Genomic DNA, 23,706 nt, shown 5'->3' with positions numbered 1-23,706 from the left:
CAGGATGATTTGTGTATGATTGGGTCGAAAATAATCATTCCAAATGGTGTGAGGACCAACATGATGATATTACGTCACTCACCCCATCAATGCATACAAAGGTTGAAAGCACAAGCTCAGCAAATCATGTATTGGCCTAAAATGAATACCTACAGTGAGCAATGGATTGTTAATTGTACACCTTGTCAAGAGCTCCAACCCAGTAATCAGAAAGAGCCCATGATCTCACATGAGATCCCAGACCTGCCTTGGCTAAAACTGGCAGTGGACAGTCTTATTTGATCATAGTCAACTATTACTCCAAGTACTCTGCAGTTTTACACCTACCAGACAAAACAACTGGCATGGTAGCTGCCAAACTGAAGTCTGTGTTTGCTCGCCATTGCATACCTAAACAAATTGTCTGTGATCACATGCCATTTGCAAGTCACATGGTGAAACAATTTGCAACTGACTGGGGCATAACCATTACCCATTCTAGCCTAGGTTACCCACAATCCAATGGTCAGGCTTAATGCACAGTTCAGACCATCAAATCAATGTTTAAGAAGACTTTGCAGGACGGTTCTGATCTATACCTAGCTTTACTTCATCTGAGGAACACGCCCATTACCAGTCTTGAGTATGCTCCAGCGCAGCTTCTGATGGGGAGACTTTTGCGCAGTCCCTCCCTGCTGCAACAGTGGTGCTAACTCCTCGACTACCACTGAATGCCTCCCACGAGTTGCAGAACCTTCAAAGGCACCACCAAAAGGACCACTAGGACTGCACGGCTGCATTCTTGCCACCTCTACAAGACGGGGAGAAAGTAAGAATGCAAACAAGTACAGGTTGGACACCAGCATCTGTCACAGCAAAAAGGGATGAGCCAGTCTCCTACATAGTTAAAACTCCCAGTGGTGATGTCTACAGGAGGAACAGAAGACACTTAAGAAAGGATTACTCGTCAGTACCAGCTGAACATGTCGATGTACCTCAAGAGACGGCAGCAGAACAAACTTCAGAAGAAGAACCAGACCACCACGAGCAAATGTTTCATCACATTTCAGAGAATCTACCAGTACTCACAGAGGAACCTGATGACATCACACAAGCTAAGAGGGGACACGTGGTGAGACTGCTTGTGAAGTACAAGGACTATATAATGGGATAGCAGTAAAAGCTAGACCCCACCGGTGAGCCAAGTGCTAGCAACCTCTGGCTCCATGATCCTGAAACATTCCATGTTAAAATAGCACCTGATGAACATCCAACTATTTAAGCGGGAGCTCCCAGAATAAAGAAGGGGGATGTGGTATAGAATGTACCTTTAAGGGGCCAGCAGTAGGATGACCCAGTCTTTCCCCCTGATGCCCTGTGGGTGTGGTTTGTGGTGGTAGGTAGTTGCAGTTCTCCCTGCAAGCTGTGAACACGTGATTTGCTGAACACTGTTCCTAATAAAGACAAATCTGTTTACCACTCCACCAGTCTCTGCTGAATGGTGACTCGACGACAGAACCCCAAAGGTATGGAGGTCTGAAAGACTACCCCATCCCTGGAACCCAAAGGCATAGAGCAAACACTATAGGCACATACCTCTGTGAAACTATCAATATTATGTGTGAAGCCTAAGATCTTTCTGAACAGAAGAGAATGTATAACCTTGGTTTATACTGGACTTCTCTACAGCAGAGGGAGGGGAATAAACATGATGTGTTCTGCACAATATGCTGTGATTTCACAACCAAAACATTTTTCCACCATAAATTGTTGCTGCTTAAAGCTCAGAAAATTGTCTGAAATGAAGAAGTTAGCCAAGTTTCTTCTCCCAGAACTGAGGTGATAATTGCTTCATTGTGGGCTTCACGCTAGAAAATGCTGAGAGTAAAGTATCTCAGCCAGCAATGTGCTTTGGTATAAATTTAAGCACATGAGTAACCCCAGGATCTTCAATGGGGCTGCTCCGAGGTTTAATGTTAAGAATACATCTAACTACCTTGCTGGATTGGAACCAGACTGCTCCCCAACTCAGAATCAAGGTCTACTGAAACTCAGTTGATTAGTAACTATTTGAATTTGATTTCAGTTAGCAGACAAGCATTAGAAATTCCACCTGTGTTTTTACTACTTGCTATGTTTTTGTATTCTGGCTGGATGAAGATACAAGCAATTGAAGCCAAAAAGAACTTTTTGGACTTTTGGATCAATGGTTGCCTCTTAAAGCAGGAGACTAGATTTAATAGATCAAGAGAGCCATTTCAGTCATATGCTCCTACATACAGAAACATGGGAACTGAAAATGAGGCCTGGATCCTGCTAAGACTTACACAGGGGTTTAAACATATAAGAGTCTTCTGGATCTGGGCTTTGGTTTCCAGGAATATCAAACTAATGCACTGTTCACGCAGCTGTGAAATTCACATTCTGTGGCTATTCTGTGGTCAGGAGAACTTGACTACTTGAATGTTCATGTGAAAGGAGACTCAAAAGGTACATAAATAGGTAAATCAAATTAAGTTGAAAATGTATATGCATTTTGTCAAGGGACAACTTGTCTACTTGTCAACTTGTACTACTTGTCCCTTTTCTTCTTCACTGTGAAAATGTTTTTATTTCTGAAGAAACCTGTAAAAAATACATGACAAAAATTAAAGAAATAGGAATTTTTAATGTTTCTTTAGCAGGAAAAAGCCTAAACAAATGTTAGTGTGGGTGGAGGATGAGAAAGTAACATTCATATTTTGCTGTACAGCATAGTATACAAGAACTCCTAGCTAACACCATGCTTCCAGAACTGAGCACAGAATAAAAATTAAATAGTCCTTGCTAAGGTTTCCTTGCTAAGTCCTTTTCAGAGGTTTCCTCAGACTGTTCTCAGATAGGCTTCTACCCTGCAAAAACTAGGAAATGTTGCTGTAAGATGACCTTAAAGAGAAGGCATTTTTATTAGCTCAGCAGGAGCAGTTATTAAAGTGGTTCTGTCAAATTAAAATGTAGTCATTTTTTTTAAATAGCAATTGAAGCTATTTTCAAAATACTATCTTTCCCCAGAGCCTCCTGTTGTTTTTCCTAATGTTTTCCTGCTTTTAAAAATATATATGTTTCTCTACTGTGCTGCTTCATAAAAGGAGCAACTGTCAGACTGAGGCCCAGTCCTGAAAACATGTATATGACAAGGGTTGTCAACCAGGGGTACACAAACCCGGGTACTTGGGAAGACCCCAGGAGGTACGCAGCAGTGGCATGGAGAAGTGGGGGGCAGATCCAGCAGCACTTTGCACTGTGCTTTTGTTCTCCATTTCCCCCCCCTTCCCCCCAGTTGTTGACTGGCCACCGGGTAACCCTCCATCCTGGCCATCAGTTGGCCACCGGGCCCTCTCCCTCCTCACCACTCATTGACGGGCTGCTGGGGGACTCCTCACTTCTCGACCGGCTGCCGGGGGTACACCAAACAATAAAGGTTGAAAACCCCTGATATATGACTATATTTACTCTGATAAGTATATGATTATCTTCACTCTAATGAGTAGGCCATTGAATTCAATGAAACTACTCATAGGGATAAAGATGCCCACCCGTGTACACGATGTTTAGCCTTAACTAAATATAGAGGAGAAACAGAGAAGATGATCATATGAAAAGTATTGGGAAACATTTCTCATAAGATTTCTGATATTTCCTGCTGGTACTTCTGACTGGACGAGGAGTAGCATAACAACATCCTTAATCATGGATGTTTCAATCCTTTGCTTTTAGCTGGACCAAGAAGTGCAAAGCCAGACAACAATGAAAAATAATATAAAAAGGTAAACAGACTTCTTGAATCCACACCAGAAAAATTAAAAAAAGAAAACAAATCAATAAGAACACTTTTTTCAGTTACAGCTGATGTAATTATTAGTGGAACATTAGTATGTTTAAAAAAGGCGACAAAACACAATTTTTAAATGAGTGATATTTCTTGATTGCACATTTTAAGCGTAAGTTTTAACTTACTGGATTTTCAACCCAATAGATCATCTGTTCTGAGTCATCGAAGTCAACATCAACACCATTCTGAACCCCTGCTATTGGAACCATGGCATCATTGGTCTTCTCCTCTGGGTTCAGAGAAAGTCCATAAATTATATTATCTCTTACAGCAATTAGGAATGGTTGTTCAACTGTGAAAAGAACAAAATTTAAATCAAAATAATGTTTTAATATATTTCATCCAGTCAAGAAAAAGTCATGCTATACAATTGTTTTTTTCTGCTAATTTAGGACTAGACTGTAAATACTTAAGGCACTTAGGACAAGCTTTTCAAAAACAAGTATTATTGATTATCCTAAAAGGATGTTTAGGCTTCTTAATCAGCACAGTAGAAGAGATGGGAGGATCTCCCACTTAACTCATTAAAATGATGGATATAAGTAAATTTACTCAAGGGCATAAAGATTTGCAGATTATTCCCAATTCAGCAAAATACTTAAGTTTGTGCTTAATTCTATACGAGTACTCTCATCTGTATTCAGCAGTTCACATGGAGAGGAATCTTCAGGAGTGCCCAAAAACACATCTACATTGACTCTGTACCATTCTTAAGGCAGCTGTGAAAAAACTAAGTCCTGTCTCCCTGCCAACACCTGCTCTGCAATTGCCAAACCAAACCTGAGGCAGTGAAGATGCCCCTGTATCACTGCTCTCAAGCCCTGCCTAAGAAACCCTTGAGTGAAGAGGTAGAAGAGCCCCCTGGAGAATCCTCACAACCACAGTTTCTGAGTTTGAAGCAGGTGGAGTGGAAATGACTTAAAAAGTCACACCATTTGTAGCATTAACAAAACCTTCCCCATTTCTGTCTGATACCCCCATTCTTAAGCCACCCAGGAAAATTGAAACAGTTCCATCTTTTAATATCAAAATCACAAAACATAAAGAAACTGCAAAAACTAAATTCATGATCAAAACTGCCAATGCCACTTGTAAAAGAAGAAAATGGGCAATGTGGAAAATTATACTTTTTCATCCATATAAGCTTAGCTATATTAGACATACCAGTTCCTTATGGAGAGTACACCGATATCACTGTGTTGGAAAGAACACTATGCAACAAAAGTGTGCATAGCTTAGTTTAATCTTTTTGTTGGCAGAGTAACCTAAACAATGTCAACACAGATTAGGATCATAATAAATCTCTGAAGAAAAATGGCAAATGCCTATTCTTTTATAATCATTAGCAATAATTAAAATCTTTCACCATGAAAAGAATCAGCAACATGGTATAATGCCCTTTGCTGATAAGATCTGACCTGTAGCAATTCCACTACATAAGTAAAATCTGAAGAATTTTTCTATATACAGGTTTTGAATGTATCACAGAAGTTTTAACTAAACAGTGACAAGAAGCCTGCGCAGATTAAAATGACCTGAAATACTACTGTTCACACAAGCAAATTTCTTTTTGCTTATCTAATTTTATGTACTGATCAGTTCTTGAACTTAGAAAAAAACTGAATGGTCTAGGAAGTAAGAATAAGACATTTCAAATACCTCAAAGCTTTGACTAAATACAGTGGCCCAGAACAGAACTGGATCCCACAAATATGTGTATGCACACACATACACACACCAGATGTATGCATGCACACACGCACACAGAGCATTTCATAGACCTCTGTGCTTGATAACAGCTACCTTTTATTTATTTCATCGTGTTCCCTATAACCCCAGCTTTGCACAGACGAAAGAGCATAGTATTCATTTAACAAGTTCATCAATGATGCAGACCATGGACTCAGAAGTGGGTTGGCCAAGTTCGCCGATGACACCAAACTCTGGGGTAAAGCATCCACACCTGAGGACAGGAGGGTGATCCAGGCAGATCTTGACAGGCTCATGAAATGGGTGGAGGTTTAACACCGAAAATACAAGGTTCTCCACCTTGGGAGGCAAAACCTGCAGCATGCTTATAGGCTCAGCAGTGCTAAGCTGGTCAGCACCATAGATGAAAGGGACTTGGGGGTCATGATTGACCACAAGATGAACATAAGCCTTCAATGTGATGCTGCGGCTAGTAAAGTGAGCAAAACTCTGGCTTGCATCCATAGATGCTTCTCAAGCAAATTCCGGGACATCATTCTCCCGTTGTACTCGGCCTTGGTGAGGCCACAGCTGGAGTACTGCATCCAGTTTTGGACTCCACAATTCAAAAAAGATGTGGATAAGCTTGAGAGAAGCCAGAGGAGAGCCATGCGCATGGTCAGAGGTCAAGAAAACAGACCTTATGATGAGAGGCTGAGAGCCTTGAGACTCTTCAGCTTGGAAAAGTGCAGGCTCAGGGGTGATCTGGTGGCCGCCGACAAGTTTATCAGGGGTGTTCACCAGGATCTGGGGGAACGACTGTTCACCAAAGCGCCCCAAGGGATGACAAGATCGAACGGTCACAAACTCTACCGCAACCAATTCAAGCTGGACATAAGGAAAAACTTTTTTACTGTCCAAGCCCCCATGGTTTGGAATAGACTGCCGCCAGAGGCAGTTCAAGCACCCACTTTGAATGCCTTCAAAACAGATTTCGATGTTTGTCTTGCTGAGATCCTATGATCCCTGCTGACTTCCTGCCCCTGGGGCAGGGGACTGGACTCGATGATCCTTCAGGGTCCCTTCCAGCCTGAATGTCTATGGAAAATTCCAGGAGTAGTTCTCTTTATAATAAATCTTACTGATAAATGTGTGTTGTGCTTAAAATTAAACACACACTGTTTAATATTCGTGTTATTGTTGTTAATGGTACAGGTTAAATTGACATGGCTCTCTGAACAGTATTCTGCTAAGAATCAGTGAAAAAAGGAGGAAGCACTGATTTAGCCTTGAAAGTGCAGTTAAAAAGTCAGAGATCCTCAATTTGTCTTAGTCTGGAGGCAGTTTTGTCCTGAAATTGCATGTGCTCAGGAGGTTCCTTGGCAGAGAAACCCCAAAGTACAATGCACTCTTCTATAGCTGGATGAATAAGTTATAAAAAATGCTTTGTTTTATTAATTTAATCTCTTTAGACTTCTGAGTTGCCTGTAAGCAATTGATGATCTTGAATTTTTCTGGAAATTAATTTGATGAAGGATTTCTACAACTACAGACTGATCAAGGGCAGTTCACCAGGGTAATTGGATATGAGAAATTTAAATTACATAGGTAGGGTTGGTTAAATCAAGACACGTGTAATATCTGTAATACTAATGTGTCCCTCCAGATCCTACTGTATTTAGCACTTTGATCTTTTTTACCCAGGAATAAGCAAGCACTACAAAACTTCTGCTTTAGTCTCCATGATCTATCTATTTTTGGTCTGGCAATTAGGCACTGCTAGTCACTAGGGATGTGTGAAGCCGGCCGTATTCAATTAGGATTCAGATTTGGCCCAATTCGGGGGACAGTGATTTGCTTTGCTGGTTCAGATGACTGTCCGGATTATATTCAGCCAAATCCAAATCTGAAGATTCAGTGCTGATTCGGAGAATCAGTGATTCAGCCATAGACACAGCTTTATGTTTTTTCTACATGCCTCAAGGTACCAGGTGTGGCTTGTGAACAATGAGATGGTGGGGTGGATGGAGCATCCCCCAGTAGCGCAGCGGGGCCCCCCACATGCTCAACAGCAGGCTTGGAAGTGGACCGGAGGTACTTGCATCCCCCCAGCTCAGAAATCAGCTGCGGGGGGACCCCGGGTGCCCCCCCAGACCTAGAAGGCACCAGTCACCAAGCTAGGCAGCCAGGGGGAGTTCCCTGCATGCTCTGCGGCAGACCCAGAAGTGGACCAGAAGGGGTTCTTGTCCACTTCCAGGTCTGCCTCCAAGCACGCTGGGGACCCCACACGCTACCTTGGGATGGTCCATTTGCCCCACCATCTCAGCATTCATGAGCCGCCTGGTACCTTGAGGTATGTACAAAAAACATAAAGCTGTGTCTATGGCTGATCTATCAAATCTCTTTGAATCTCTCCAGATTGAATTGGAGGCTTCTGATTCGATTCAGACAGATTAATGGGTCTCCCGATTCAATTTGGATTTGGAGATTTGGCCGCTGAATCGGGCCAAATCTCCTCTGAATCAAATCAACAACCAAAGCTTCACACAGCCCTACTAGTCACATGCATCACATCAGGGTATTCCTTTGGTTTTCTGGTCGGAGAAGTGACCTCATGGAAGACCGTACAGGTCTGGTCACCTATGATCAAGGAACTAAATTTCAGACTGGAAGCTGTGCAGGGAAGGGTGACTAGGATGGTCATGGAAATAGAGAACCCATTCTTCCTATAAAAAAGGAGACTGTGAGGTTGTATCTCTAAAGCAGCAAAAGCATGTTTCAGCAAAGACAGAGATGAGAATGCCACAGCCACCCACTTGTGTCAGGATGCTCAAGACCTAAAAGTTCACTAGAAGCACTACTCCGGGTTGTCTCCACTGTTTATTCTCAAGCTCATCATTCCAAGCAGGCCTCAGAGCACCCACTGGAGATGAGCGTGGAGCAGCCTCACTGCTGAACTTCCAGGTGTGGATATTGTCAGCAGACGTAAGTCGGCAGGGCATGCTCAGCACCAGTGTCCCTGGTACCAGCCAGTGCCAAAGTACAGACATGCCCTAAAAAAACTGGAATCAAAGGCTGAAAAGGGATATGACTGTTTTCTATAAATATATAAGGAGGGTGAACAGCAGAGAGGAAGAAGAGCTGCTTAAGCTAAAGGTCAGTGTTGACACAAGGGCAAATGGGTATATACTGGCCACTAACAGATTTAGGCAAGAAATGTGAAAAAGGATTGTAACAAATAAAAGGAGTGAGGAGCTCCTGTGACCAGAAACCTAACAAGTTTTAAGATAAAATAGAGCTGGGTCAGTTTATGAAAGGGATCTTACAATAAAGATTGCCAGGCAGTAATTTAATGCCTCAGGTGATCCCCTCCAGTCATGTGTCTTACCTCCATAGGAATGCAAATCTTAGGATCAGGCTTACTGACAGATATTTACAATTATGACAAGCTATGAATATTCAGTAATTATTAGCAATTAGTAACTCTTTCCAGACATATTTCTCCCAAAAATAAAAAATGATATGCAGAGCAGAGCTAAAAATCTGGGTTGTTTCAAAATGCCTAGAAAGTAGTCAAGCTCTTTAAAAAAACAAAAAAACCCAAAAACAAATCTAACTGCTTAGCATCTGAAACCCTGGCAGGGAGCACTTCCAAAAAACTAGCCCTATATCTAAACAAAAGTCTATATTCCAGGCTTCTGACTTGCAATCAGCCTGAAGTGAAGGATATAAATTCCATGAACAATGATCAGTTGTGTGCACTGCCTCCAACACTGGCAGAGGCATGGATTCAGTGATCTAATACCCTTTTTTTCCACAGCTCATTACCTCTCATGCAGTTCACATTATCAGGGGAAAGTGTCCATCCTGAAGGACAGGCACAAGAATAGAATCGTGGTCCTGATGAAGAAAGCAGGCAGAGGTGGCTACAGGAAGCTGATGCACATGAATTGATACCTAAGAGTAAACAGAAAGCTCTAGTAAAGTTTAAATGCAACCATACAGTAACAGACTGATGAAGTTCCATTTGTTGCTCTTAAAGTCAAAACTGTATTATATCCACTTTTGTATTTATCTAGATCAGAAACCACATGCACAGCCACCACAACACTGAATCACTTTGCTATTAGAGCAGTGGTTCTCAGCCGGAGTTCCATGAGATCCTTTCAAGGGTGCCATGCCATATTAGCTCTGTTAGGTGTGTAAACACCTACATATGATTCACAGGTAAAATCAAAGGGTGCATCCCCAAGAGTGGGAACAAGTGTTTTCCCAGAGACAAACACCAACATATGTGCAGCTGCTACTTGTCCCCGAGGAACGTCTGCGCATGCACATGCTGGTGCATGACATTGCCCTGGGTGGGGTAGGAAGCAGGGGCCAGCACCTGGGCTGGCCCCAGCAGCCCTACCTGGGGTCCTGGGGGCCTCCAGGGGCTGTAGCCACAGTGATCTGGCAGCAGGGAGCCTGGCTGGCAGCTGGAGTATGGCTCCAGCTGCCCAGGCTCTAGTTTCGGTACAGCACACTGCTGCCATGTGTGCCACCCCACTAATTTTAGGTGTGGATTTTTTTGACACTGGGATCTCCCAGTGTCAAACCCTCCTACCCCCCAGCAAAGATAGCAATGCAGGGAATGCCTGAATGTTCAGCACACACAGTGTGCAGCACCGCACACAAGTGTGCAGCACCACACATAAGACATATGTGCACTTGTCTGGACACACCCAAAGATTTCAAATAGGAATCCACAATATCAAAAACATTCCTACTTGCTGTGATCTTTTTGAGTTCTTCCCAACAGAAGAATTGCTCTGTAATTTTTCTGTAGTGAAAAAATGAGTGAAAACTAGGAGCTGGCATTTTCCAAGAGGTGCCTTGAATCTGATGAGGGGTGCCTTGAGTCCAGTGAGGGATGCCTGGAGTCTACAAAGGTTGAGAACCACTGTATTACAGCAACAAGACTGTTAACATGCTGGTCTTTCATTATGTTTCATTTTGTATCTTTGGTACCTCAGGCACTGCATGGAGAGCTACAGGATTCTCTCTCATGTTTTAGCCTTGTCAATAGTAGCGAATTTAGCATGTTTGGATTAGTCATCAAGTTTGGCACTTTTTAGGGAGCCTAAAGGGATTATATAGAACTTTGATTCTTCGTAAGGTTAGCTTCCTTAGCTGTCTGCAAAGATGAGGTTTTGCAAACTATCCGAGAAAATGTATAGCCACAGCAAGCTGCTATGTGGAACCACTGAGCCACTCCAGCTTTATTTCAAAAGCCAATGCTTCTCCAATCAACTGTGTGGGACCCATTGCTGTGCACCAGTGGAGTGTAGATTCAGTGCCCTTTGAGGTAAAAGTCACAGCAAACAGCTAAGTGCCTCATCCTTGATTCAGCAACACACTACAAATTAAACAGGCTGTGAAACACCCAGACAGAAAATCTGTGTTCCACTTTACTTAGCCACCCAAATCACATTCAAATTTACTGGTAGCTGGGTGGCTAACTCCTTGGGCCCCTTGAAAAATCCAAGGCAACTTTTTTTTAAATTGCAAAGGACCTAAGTAAGCATAGTCCCTATTGATCACTGCTTTTTACTATCCATGCAAGTTTGATAATTTAGTTTTTTGTTACAAATTTGCCACTAAAGTTCTTATGGAGTTCCCAGAAAGAGCCATCATTAAACCATATTTTGTAACCACCACTGCCAAGTAGCAGCAGGAGCTTATTCTAAGTGGCACAGAAACTCAAGGATACAATACAATCATAAAAAAAGACCTACTGTAAAGTTCAAAAGACGTTAACAAGAACCAGTTACATATTGTAGTAAAGTGACACTATGAAGACAAGCATAAACACAGACTATCTACAGGCTTTACTGTTCTTACAAGGGAAAGGCATAGCCACAAGAACCACTTACTGCAAGATAAGGAAGGGTAGAGGTTTAGCACATCTCCTACCCCAACCCCAGATAAACACTGATAGCAAAGCAACTCCAGAGACCAGTTCCTTATATGCATATTGTCAGTTTTGTTTTTGTGTTACCAAGGCTAGCTTGCCTTAATTACTACCAGGTCATTCAACAGTTTCGATGGACTGGAACAACCTTCAATAGCTTGCAAGCAGTATAAATTATATGTTTATTTTCACACAGAACATATCTTGACACGCATGATTCATAGTGTTTTATTAATAAGCAACCTGTAGGGTTTGCTTTTGTTTTGCTGAAGTTATTTTGTTTGACTTACCACCTGGTTGTCTAACAGGATGGACTGCTACAATCCCCAAAGGCTGGTTAATGTTGTAAATAATCACTGTTTGGTTTCCTCCGTGCCATTTGTTGGCCCGAATGACTCGGTGTGTGTATCTGTCACTCCAATAAACAAAATCTTCAAAGAGAGTCAGAGCATGTGGATGCTGTAATATCTAAAAAGAAAAAACATTGACCAATTTAGTCCCAGAGGTATTATCATCTAAAGCTTGTGTTGAAATATCACACAGCACAGTGACTGAGCTGAGCACAGTGAAAAACACAGCAGCTGTGTCCCAACAGATATCTTTCAGGTGATGTACAAATGATCCACACTTTCCCCTGACAAAAAGGTGCCAATTGCTTTTATGGGGAAATACGTTTTTCAATAGAAAAAGCTTGTCTGGGTGATCAACAGCACTGTTGAAAATTGCAAGCTAGTGTGGAGGATAAATAGGTAGGTACAGTGTTTCCAAGGCACAAACAGAAAAATATATGGCAGTTTGGTGCCTAACTTTTCACCCTTTCTACTTTTGAAACCTCCTCTGTATTCTACTGGGCTGCTGGAGAGGATTGCTTACCCAAGCCTTATTTAAAAAATTAGCATGAGTGTGAGTTGAGGTAAAGGCTACAAATGGTGCTAGTTCCCATTTTACAAGAACTGGTTTATCCTGTCATAGAAAAACTGGGTCCCAGTTTCAACTACTGTTGGTCTACACATCTTTGTTGACTTATAATGAAGTTATATATACCATCCTGTTTATACCAGCTGAGGATCCAGCCCCTCACCTTTGCAACTGAATAACTAGAATTTGACTTCATGTGAGCCACAACATGGCAACTGTTATCAACACTGTAACTTTAATAAAAAAGAACTAAAAAACCACACGAAGAAAAAGTTGGCTCCCCCAACACACAAATGCATGTCCACATGCCCCCGTCCACGCTTTTATCAACTAAATGAACATGAGAAGGTTTTGTGTGCCACACAGTGGCCTCCCCTGCTCTAAAGTCAGCTATTATTGCTGGTATATATTTAGTTATCATTTGTACTGAAAAATTAAAACTGCATTCTCTGAAGTTACTCCGATTAAGTTCACATTTTCCTTTAGGGACTTCTCTCCGAGAACTACACAAACCCCATCTGAAGTGGGTGACCTACTGCTAGAAAGAATCTTGAAAATCTTACTTATCCAGTAAGATTTAGCTGAAAAATTAGCTGAAAACTTGGAATTATGCTGCCCAAAAAAATTAATTAATGTGATTCACAACAAGACACAGAATATATCTTGAGTACAAAAGACATTAAAAGTTGGCTGAATGCACATCGTTCAAGTATAGATTATGATGACATTTCTATCCCATATAAGAGGAAAGATTTTTGTTTCTATATGCAAGTATTTATGTGTATAAGTCTTATTAGCACATACAGGAATATCATATATGTATTCCTACTTATACGTAGGATTCTAATGACACTAGTACTAACTCTGTTTAGTACTAAATAAAATCCTTCTTGTGCTTAAAAACCTGCATAAAGTGTGGGCAGGCAGTAAAGAAGACAAAGCTGTGATACAAACAGCAAGGCATACAATGAAGAGATATAGGCAAGAGCTCAATGACAAACTCAAATATGGTAGTAGATATGTGCTGCTACCATGCTGGAACACACTTCAAACAGAGATGAAACACAGTTTGCACACCCCAAAAAACCCTGAAATGCTTTACTCACAAAACTGGTTAGCATGTGTGCTTCTCTCAATAGCAATTACAAGCAGCAGAGAGAGCTTAACTCAGAGGTAAGCAAAATATGGCCTGTGGGCTGAATCCAGCCAATGGAGAGTCTTTGTCTGGCCCACAGCAGGTCTCTTGGTCCCACCTGGCCCAGGCACCATCCAGCTATGGTGTGCCTTGCCACCCCCTGGGCAAACAGCCCAGGCAGCAGTGGCTCCTTCCAGCTGCTGCTGCCACTGGCCCAAGCCCTGTAGTACCGGTGGGGACTCACATGCACAGCCCCAACCTGCCCACCGCCTGCTCTGGACTCACCTGCCCAAGCTGAGGAGCAGCAGCAGCAGCAGCCAGGCAGAAACTGGTGCTCAGTACAAGGGAAAAGACACCCCTCCCCCTTGCCACTGCCTTGCCCTTCCTGCTGCAGCTGCCCAGAGCCTGCATCTGGGAATGCCCTGCAGCTTCTCTGCACTGCCACTGCTGCCCCACTGGGCAGCCCAGAGGTGGTGGCAATGGCAGCAGAGACACAGAGCAGCCTGGCACGGGCTCTGGGCAGCTGAAGCAGGAAGGGCCCAGTAATGGCAAAGGGAGAGGGGCTGCTTTTCCCCCCCGTGCTCAACAACAATTTCTGTCCAGCCACTGCCACTACTGCTGTTGCTCAGTGTAGGCAAGTCTGGAGCAGCCACAAAACAGGCCGGGTCAGGGCTGTGCACGCTGGTCCCCATCAGCACCACGCAGATGGGGCCAGCAGTGGCAGCAGCTGGAACAAGCCACTGCTGCCTGGGCTGCCTAGAAAGACAATCCAGCCATGGAGCTGCCCCAGCCCTCCTGAGTGCCCAGTGAGTAGAGGCTCCCACTGGGGAGGTGCTACCCTGGCTTAGCTACACCAGCAGGATGTTATAGTGATGCCTGGATATCTCTGGATGGCAAGATGTATCTTTACCTTTCATAGACTACACTGTAGGGTAATATGTTGCTCTTAAAGCCAAGCTCATTGTTGATTATGAATTTAGAATTCATACAACTAGGGCCAGAAAGCAGGGAAGAAAGCCAGTGCTTAGTCCCCACTAGACAGCCGGTGCTTAGTCCCCACTAGTCTAGGATTTGTGAGCACTTAATTGAATTTCCTACTTCGGTCACTGACTTCCTATATAACCTTGGACACATTACATAAACTCTATGCCTCAGTTCCCATCCATAAACTAAGGGTAAAATGAGTTCACCTACTTCACAGAGGTATTCTGAGGACAGTTGCAAGGCATTGACACTGTTGTAATAGAGATCATATAGACAGCACTGTCATAGCACAGCTGGAAATGGGTCAAGGGTTCATTATTACTCTTACCAAATCACTCGCTACCACCTGTCGCCTGTGATTGCCATTATAATCACAAAAATCAATATAATCAAGATAAGCATCAGCAAAGTAGAGCAGTTTATTTGGATAATCAATGGAAAGTCCATTAGGCCAGTAGATTTTATCACTAATGATAACTGTTCGCATTGTCCCATCCATGCTAGCTTTTTCAATTCGAGGATTTCGGCCCCAGTCTGTCCAGAACATCACATGAGCACTGCAAAAAATAAGTTCTGGTAATTAATCAGAGAAAAAACATTTGGCTGTTAAGAAATGTTAGCCTAAATAGAAACAATACTTTTTAAAAAGTTACAATGCAGTAAAAGTAACTGAAATCAATCAGTTTAAACAGTTTGAACAGTAATTTCTTCCAAAGTATGAAGTAGACCCATAACATTTTCCCAGTGAACCTCTTCTTAAAACAGTATTGCAATTTTAAACTATTAACTGGTAACTTGAAGTTACTTTATAATCACACGTGTTTCCAAGACACCCAGTTTTGTGCCATATAACCACATCATGTTATACAATATGTAGCTATATAAACTATGTACTATAACATTATATAAACATTATAATATAATATAATAATTTTCTTTAAATAATAACTTAATTATTTAAAATTATACAACATAACCTCCAGGGATACATATTATAACATCTATTTTTACATAATCAAGACAGCTTATTAAAATGAAACAAAGTACTATAATGCTGTGTTAAATAATGTTTTGGATAAAACTGTCTGAATTAACCAAGACTTATGAGTGAACTAGATTACTAAACTCAAAACTGCCTATATATGGACCCTGTAATTTACCATTACAATGAGCATGGGTATTGAATATTACATTTGGATAAACAATGGAATTATTTTTCTACTTTAATCATTATGAAAACATATTTTTTTCAAAACAAAAACATAAAAACATCTTACTCAATTCTGGGATCTAACACTAGTCCCCTTGGGTTTGTTACATTTTCACTAATCAGCACAGTCCTGTGGTTCCCATCCATTCTAGAGACTTCAATTGTTTCCAGAACAAAGTCTGTCCAGTAAAGATTGCGACCTACCCAGTCTACCGCTATACTTTCAGTCACGGTGACACCACTGTCAAATACCTATTAAAAACAAAAAGTTAGTTCCTCTGAAGGTATCACTCTTTCAAATTAAATATTAATAACATATCATAAAACACAATAGATATAGGAAAGGCAAATGACCTTCACTCTTTAGATTTCTCATACAGAATGAAGGCCAGAATGCAAACCCAGTCCTTCAACTGGTAAGAAATTACTCCCCTGAGTCATCCTACTGACCTCTGTGAAACTACTCAAATGAGTAACAGCACACTAGCAACAATACAGATTTACAATCTAGTGCTGAGAAAGTAGTAGTCAAAGGGTGTGTCCACACGTGCAATTAAGGTTACTGAGCAGTAATATAATGTGCATTAAACTGTGCCCAGAAACGTATCTATATGTGCACCCCGCAAGGCACAGATTTGCTTCCAATGGCAACAGCCCAGTCCAAGGCTGCTCCTGCCTGGCTCAGCCCCCCATACCAGCCAAGGGGAGCACCTGTCCCCATGTGCATGGAGATGGGAGACAGCTTCCCCTGAAGCCAGCACAGCTCCCTCCGCATGGGGCTTCACAGCAGTGCAGTACTGCACACTAACTACTGTGTGGTTAATCTACTATCTGTACCTACCAGTAGTAGCAGTAGACTAATTTACAGTGCAGTAAATGTTGCACACATATAAATGGTGGTGCTTTACTGCACAGTATATGAGTCTACTGTGCAGTAAAACATCTCATGTAGATATGCCCAAAGTAGCATTATCTCATCTCACACATGAATAAGTGTATAAGCATGTGGGTGCACATGTGTGTAAACACATGTAAATTTCCTAATAACAGTTTCTCCTTCAGACTTTTGTATATAATGCAGCTTCACTTTCTGGAAGTTTCTTTTCATTTCAATAACTAGAGGTCTGCCTCTTAAATTTTTGTTAACTGAAAATCTAGTCTCTTCCAGTCCCTTTACTCAATGATAAGAAAGAGAATATATTTCTATTATTACTAAAGACTTACTATTTTTCGTTGTGTTCCATTTTTATAAGCACTCCAAATTTTATCCTGTGTAGTGTCAGACCAATAGATGCGATCTGTGACTGAATCAAAATCAATAGCTACTATGTTCCTCCCATCTCGAACAAGAGAATAAATGATGTGTGCCTGAGAGGTGATGTTGTCTGCAACAATCTGATTACGGCTCGCCACTAATAAGAGAAGATTCCCAGACTCTATCAAAGAAAAGAAATTAATACAGGTAAGCCAAGCAATAGAAATTTACTAAAATATTTAGAGCAAGTGACAGCAACCTACAGCCTGAGGGCTGGATCTGGCCAATGGACCCTTTGGATCTGCCTTGCAGAGTTGTGGCTTTGGCAGCAGTTAGCAGCGGGAGCCTCTGCCATACCATCACACCACAGCCAGACAGCGGGGGCTTCAGTGGAAGAAGGACTCTGCCCATTTCATGCTACAAGCAGGCAGCAGGAAGATTCAGTGGAGGCAGCCAGGTCCCAGGAGTAGCCTGCCTCAGCCCCAAGCTTGTTCGTTCCCAGCCCTGCCAGAAACCGTAACCAACCCCTGATGGAATATCCTGCTAGGAGAAGAAAACATACCACGTCTCTTTAGTCTGTGTTATGCCTATTTAACACAAAACTTTTTTGGGTAGGCATGAGAAAAAATATACCAAAACCTTAACAACAGTTGATGCCTCAAGTGTTTTCATCATTTTGTCCTTAGACTTGATGATTTATTTCAATATTATTACAGCTAAAATGGGATTCTGCCCTAGGTAAAATGACCTCCTTGTACTCAGTTTAACAAGTGCATATTAAACCCAGATTTTCTTATTCAAACATAGGATCATATGAAAGCAGGGTTGGAAGGGACCTCATGAGGTCATCTAGTCCTGGCTCAAGCCAAGATCACCCCTGACTAAATCCTACCACTCAGGTGTCTGTCTAACCTCCACTTAGCCATAGGTGACATCATTATTGTACAAGGTACTAATTACTTGGATGCCACAACCAAGCAATTCTTTTTTCAAGGTTCTTTGTAAAAAATCTACTTTATAAATACTTACTTACTAGCTAATCTCACAACTAGCTGCTTTAATATTACTTAAAATGTCCATTTTATAATCTTTATGCAAATAGCTGTATGCCTGACACACTGGACAGTACCTATCTTGTTTACTTCTTAGGATTTATCAGTATTTCTCACCTGCAGCTTTACAAGTCCTTTCATTAGCTTCTAAAATGTACCCTTCATCACAGTAACACCTAAAAGATCCTCTTTCATTGTAACAATGCTGACTGCAAAAGCCTGGAGGATCACATTCATTGATATCTTCACAGGTCTTGGAGTCATTTGCAAGTTGGTATCCAAATGGGCATGTACACTGAGCTCCAAAGGGCCCTTGAATGCACTGATGAGTACAGCCAGCATTGCTGTCAGAGCAGCTCTCTTGATCTAAAATGGTGTTGTGGGGAACAAGCAAATATTTGTTAAAGCTTTCCATATTGAGGTCAATGCCATACATTTCCACTAGAAGCCAAATTTTACTTTCAAAACACACCCACAAAGCTCCAAATTATTTAGTTGCTAGATCTTCTATCAGCATCCTAAAATATAATACATATCAAATTCACAAAAGTGACAGTAAACCAAGTAATATTTTTTACTCTATGCCATAGAATAAATTCTAAATCTAAGGGTATTTTTAAAGTTTCAGAATAAATAAGTTAGCTGGAAGTACATAAATCATCTATCTACATAATCACCATAAAATGTGAATCTAAAATAATATTAGTATACAAGAATCTAAGATATATTTTGTAATCATACCTGGCTGGGGTTCATCTGAGAGTGTGCATTGATTAAAGAGAGAAAGGAAGGAAAGAAAGAAAGTTATACTGAGTGAAAATCAACAGACATAATCAACATAAAATTAAATTCCAGCTAGACATAGGGCTTAGAATTTCTTCCTGATTTTAAAGTTAGAAACATCAAGGAAATACAAAAGGGGAACAAATTTCATTTTCAATTAAAGCATCATTGATTAAAATCAGTTTTTATGAAGTCAATGTATTCAGGACCCCATGCACTGCTAGCCTATTCTTACACACCTATACAAAACAAAATCTTTGCTGGAGTTGATGTAAGTTTGGTCTGCGTAACTGGAGGCAGGACTGGACTCACAATCATGTGCAATTAATTCATGTCATGCCCTTTTGCTGGAAGTTGCAATTTGTACGTCTGAGATTCACGCTTCACCAAGTTTCCTATTGAACCCCAATACATTTCTGAGTTCATTCTAGAAATGTTGTTATTATGCAGCATGTGCTGCTGTGAACTAGTGTATTGCATTATACAGCACATGGGTTTCTAATCCACCCAATCTAATCTATATGCTAAATGGTAACTTACTACACAGTGGGGATTCATCAGCTCCATTAGGACAATCCGCAACATTATCACACACTTTGCTCAGGTTTACACAAATACTGTGACCTGGACATTGCCACTGCCAACTGGGGCACCGGAAAGGCTGAGTTGGACAGTCTCTCTCATCACTCATATCTCTGCAATCATTGTCACCATCACAGATCCATGCTCGAGAGATGCAGTTTCCATTGTCACAGCGGAAAAGAGAGGGAGCACAGGTCCTGGCAGGACACGTTTGATGTTCATCTGAACCATCTATACAGTCAGGATGGCCATCACATTCCCAATTAGAAGGAATACAACTGCCATCTGACTGACACTGGAATTCATTCTGGTGGCACATTCCTGGTGGTCTTGTAGCTGAAATAGTAATGTAGAGTGGTCAAGAAAGTATTTATATTTTCAGACAAATACTTCAGGTCTAATTCTATAGGTGCAAAGGAAGGAAATCAATTTCCTTCCTAGGAAACTGTAACAAGCTGCAATCAAGGCTATAGACAGGAAGTTTCACACACTCTAATGTACTTACGACAATTAGCTTCATCCGAGTGATCATTGCAATCAAAAACACCATCACACTGATAAATAGTACGGATGCACTGGTCTCCACTTGCACATTTAAATTCTGAGGCAGTACAGTTATACACTACAATAAAAAGTAAGTACAGTATTATATTAGCTGTCATGAACTTGATGAGTTCATAGGGTATCATGCATGTTTTCTTAAGTTTGTTTTACTCAAGGTGGCAGGTGCGATCTCTACAGACAGGTAATGTCAAGATGTATTTAGCCTTATTGTCTTTATATTTATATGCACTGTGGTATTTGTCATAAAAGGTATTGTTTACGTTATAATAGGACCAGGATTGCATGATACAATAATGACTTTCAAGTGATAAACTATGAGTTTCTTTGGCATCCATGAGAGCTTCACAGCCTGAATTCCTGAAGAAGAAGAATCGCTAAGAATTAGCATTTGACATGAGTCATTTACTCATCTCCCTTTCAGACAGATGTGCTCTGAGGTGCAGCTACCAGGCCCTTCCAGAGAATGATGAATTTACAATTTAAAAGAAGGAGCCATAGGAATAATACCAAGCTATTCAGATTATTGGGTGGAAGGATATTTCTTGCTGTGGAGTAAGTAAGTGAGGCAGCATCTTAGAAATACAGGATTAGTATTCTCCATATCTGAAAGGATGTACACATTCTCCTGGTCTAGGAAAACACATGCACCTTGTACGAAGGGCAGGAATTTATATGCATAACGTTGGCTCCCTAAAATCCAAAGGGTGATGTATATAAATGGCCAGATAAAAATTGTACTTAATTTTTTTCCTGGAGAGAATGACGGGGTCTCTAGTTTTCCTGGGGCACAGGGAAACAGTGAAGTCCCTCAGCTAAATGTTGAGCTGAAACTGCAGTCTTGGATTTAAGATGCAAGGTAAGAGCAGGTTATTGTTCTGATATGTTCTTTTGTTTGTGGATTCTTATAACTCTGTCTATATCTCAGAATATAGCTAGTGATTTGTTATGCTTGTTTTTATTTTTATAATAAATGTTTTTGTCATCTTTTATTGTTGTCAGTGTTCACTGTGATGTCAGAGTAGTTGACCACACAGGCAGGCCTCTTTTCCAGAAGGATGGATCAACATTTTCTGACCACATAACCAGACAAGGGCGTGACTCTTACAGCTGGAAAAGTCCCCTGAGCTAAGAGCTAGCAAAGCCTGCATGAGACAGACACAGCTGAGGTGCTGTAGGTCAGGGAGGTGACCTCTGAAGCATCTTAGCCTGTTCTTGGTGGTCAAGCAGCAGACAGCAGAGAGGGGTTTGGAGGTGAAGGTGTGAGAACACCCTGGGAGTGTGAATCACAGGAGTACCCTAGCTACTTCTAGGGTCAGAGCATGTCACATTAGCTATAACTTTTTAAAGGGCAGATTGTGCCCAGCTCTTCTGTGGGTACACAAGAAAGAGCACAAAGAAGTCCAGGTTTAACTGCCAACCTGGTGCATGAAACTCTTGTAATTGTCCTCATACATACAGTTATTAATGTAACTGTGTATTGTCCATTCGAGTATCTCTGGACTCTTTCAAACCATGAAAGTGCAGATCCTTGTTGGGAATAAGATGGAGCTGCTCCAGATGCAACATTTCTCCTACTAGGTCCTCTGAATAGGAAGTCTAATGCTATATGGGTTGCTGTGGAGCAGTGATTCCTGCTTCCTCTCTGCTCCATGGGAAGGTTTTGTTTCTAAGGGGATACAGTGGGGGCAATTACACTTACCACAGTCATGCTCATCTGCCCCATCTACACAATCCTTATCCCCATCACAAACATAAAGTGGGTCTATGCAACGATGGTCAGGGCACTGAAACTGACCGGGTTCACATGTCCCTGTGAAGGCTGTTAAGAAAAATACATAAAGTAATGAATGAATAAAGAGGTTTTCTTTCTCCTTTTCTCCTTGATCCAGTACAATATTCAGAACATAAAGACATATACATTTCTTGAGCACATACTTGTACATGCTGTACACATTGTCAACTGGCATAATTGTTGTAAGACACATACAGTCAATTGCCCCATTCGTTCTCTCATAACATGTATGTTTCAAAATATATATATGTCTGCAGCATTTGGGCCTTGGTTTCTTTGTAAACAACAAAGGATGGGATTACGCATTCTTTCAATGATGGTACAAGTGTCCCAGTACTCTGGCCACATAAAAGTGACTACTTTGTACTGTCGGTTGGTTTTGATGCTTCAGTGTTAACTAGGGGCACAGACATGGAGTGGACTCAAAGGGGAGGGGGAAGCTGATCCTTCTGAACACACAGCAGCTCTTATGCTGTAACTGCTACATATGCACAAACCCAAGCAACACAAGTGAGCTAAATCATCCCAACTCTTACCTGGATGAAGCAGGGTTCAAGTTTAAGTGGTTTTGTTGCTCTTGTACTGCCACAGGTTCCCTCACATGGAACTATTACAACATAATGTCACAGAACTAAGATGAGATTGAAATAACAGAGACTCGGTGTGACAGCTTGCATGACTGGAGCACTGTCATGGATGGATACAAACTATTCAGAAAGGACAGGAGGAAGAGGAGTTGCGCTTTATGTAAAAGATCTGTATGATTATTCAGAGCTCCAGTATAAAACTGGAGATAGGACTGTTGGAAGTCCCTGCGTTAGGGTCAGAGGGAACAGAAACAAGGATGATGTTATGGTGGGTGTCTGCTATAGACCACAAGACCAGGAGGATGAGGTGAATGAGGCTTTCATCAAACAGCTAGCAGATGTTTTCCAGTCAAAAGCCCTGGTTCTCATGGGGGACTTTAATCACCCTGACATCTGCTGGAAGGGCAATACAGCAGTGTGCAGGCAATCCAGGAAGTTTTTGGAGAGTGTTTGGGACACCTTTCTGGTGCGAGTGTTGGAAAGGCCAGCTAGGGGCTGTGTTCACCTTGATCTGCTGCTCACAAACAGGGAAGAATTGGTGAGGAATATAGAAGTGGATGGCAACTTGTGCAGCAGCAACCATGAAATGACTGAGCTTGGGATCCTAAGGAAAGGAAGGAAGGAGAGCAGCAGAGTAAGGACCCTGGACTTTAGAAAAACAGACTTTGAGTTACTCACGGAACTGATGAGCAGGATCCCCTGGGAGGTCAGTCTGAGGGAAAAAGGAGTCCAAGAGATCTGGTTGTACTTTAAAGAACCTTTATTGATAGTGCAGAAGATCCCAATATGCAGGAAGACTAGCCAGTATGGCAGAAGACTGGCTTGGCTTAGCAGGGAACTCTTCGGTGAGCTCAAACAGAAGAAGGAAGCTTAGCAGAAGTGGAAACTTGGACAAACGACTAGGGAGAAGTGTAAGAATATTGTTCAGGCAGGCAGGGATGAAATCAGGAAGGCCAAAGGGCAATTGGAGTTGCAGCTAGCAAGGGAAGTGAAGGGTAATAAGAAGAGTTTCTAGAAGTATGTTAACAACAATTCTCCCTATTGTCACTGATAAACTTTTCTTCTGACAGATAAACTGAGCAGCTGTGATGCAGATGATTACATGGTCAGGTGGATGGCTAACTGGCTTATGGGTCACATCCGGGGTGGGGGGGTGGATGGGTTAATATTGACCTGGAAGGGTGTGGGCAGTGGAGTCCCACACGGCTTGGTTCCTGGACCTGTGCTGTTCAATGTCTTCATCACTGATGTGGATGAGGGCGTGGAAAGTATTCTGTCCAAATTTGCAGATGATACCAAATTATGGGGTAAAGTTAACAAACTAGAGGGTAGGGAATGAATCCAGGTGGATC

General features: G+C 41.7%; 1 protein-coding gene across 2 annotated transcripts in view; it reads right to left on the bottom strand.

Annotated features, from left to right (window-relative positions):
• LRP2 (LDL receptor related protein 2) overlaps positions 1 to 23,706 on the bottom strand; it is a 179,069-nt gene that overhangs the window by 97,273 nt on the left and 58,090 nt on the right. For both annotated transcript variants that reach the window (XM_019553734.1, XM_019553736.1), the window contains exons 22-31: positions 21,675 to 21,794; positions 19,917 to 20,033; positions 19,370 to 19,747; positions 18,164 to 18,412; positions 16,964 to 17,175; positions 15,807 to 15,991; positions 14,858 to 15,086; positions 11,783 to 11,960; positions 9,368 to 9,496; positions 3,976 to 4,142 (exon numbers count right to left, since the gene is read on the bottom strand). In XM_019553734.1, coding sequence (XP_019409279.1) covers positions 3,976 to 4,142; positions 9,368 to 9,496; positions 11,783 to 11,960; positions 14,858 to 15,086; positions 15,807 to 15,991; positions 16,964 to 17,175; positions 18,164 to 18,412; positions 19,370 to 19,747; positions 19,917 to 20,033; positions 21,675 to 21,794 — 1,964 coding nt within the window. The remainder of the gene's footprint in view (positions 1 to 3,975; positions 4,143 to 9,367; positions 9,497 to 11,782; positions 11,961 to 14,857; positions 15,087 to 15,806; positions 15,992 to 16,963; positions 17,176 to 18,163; positions 18,413 to 19,369; positions 19,748 to 19,916; positions 20,034 to 21,674; positions 21,795 to 23,706) is intronic.

The sequence above is a fragment of the Crocodylus porosus genome, unplaced genomic scaffold, assembly GCF_001723895.1.
Source record: "Crocodylus porosus isolate Cpor-Errol unplaced genomic scaffold, CroPor_comp1, whole genome shotgun sequence".
Classification (NCBI taxonomy): domain Eukaryota; kingdom Metazoa; phylum Chordata; order Crocodylia; family Crocodylidae; genus Crocodylus; species Crocodylus porosus.
The sequence above is the reverse complement of the archived record's forward strand: the minus strand, read 5'-3'. Positions and strand labels throughout refer to the sequence as shown.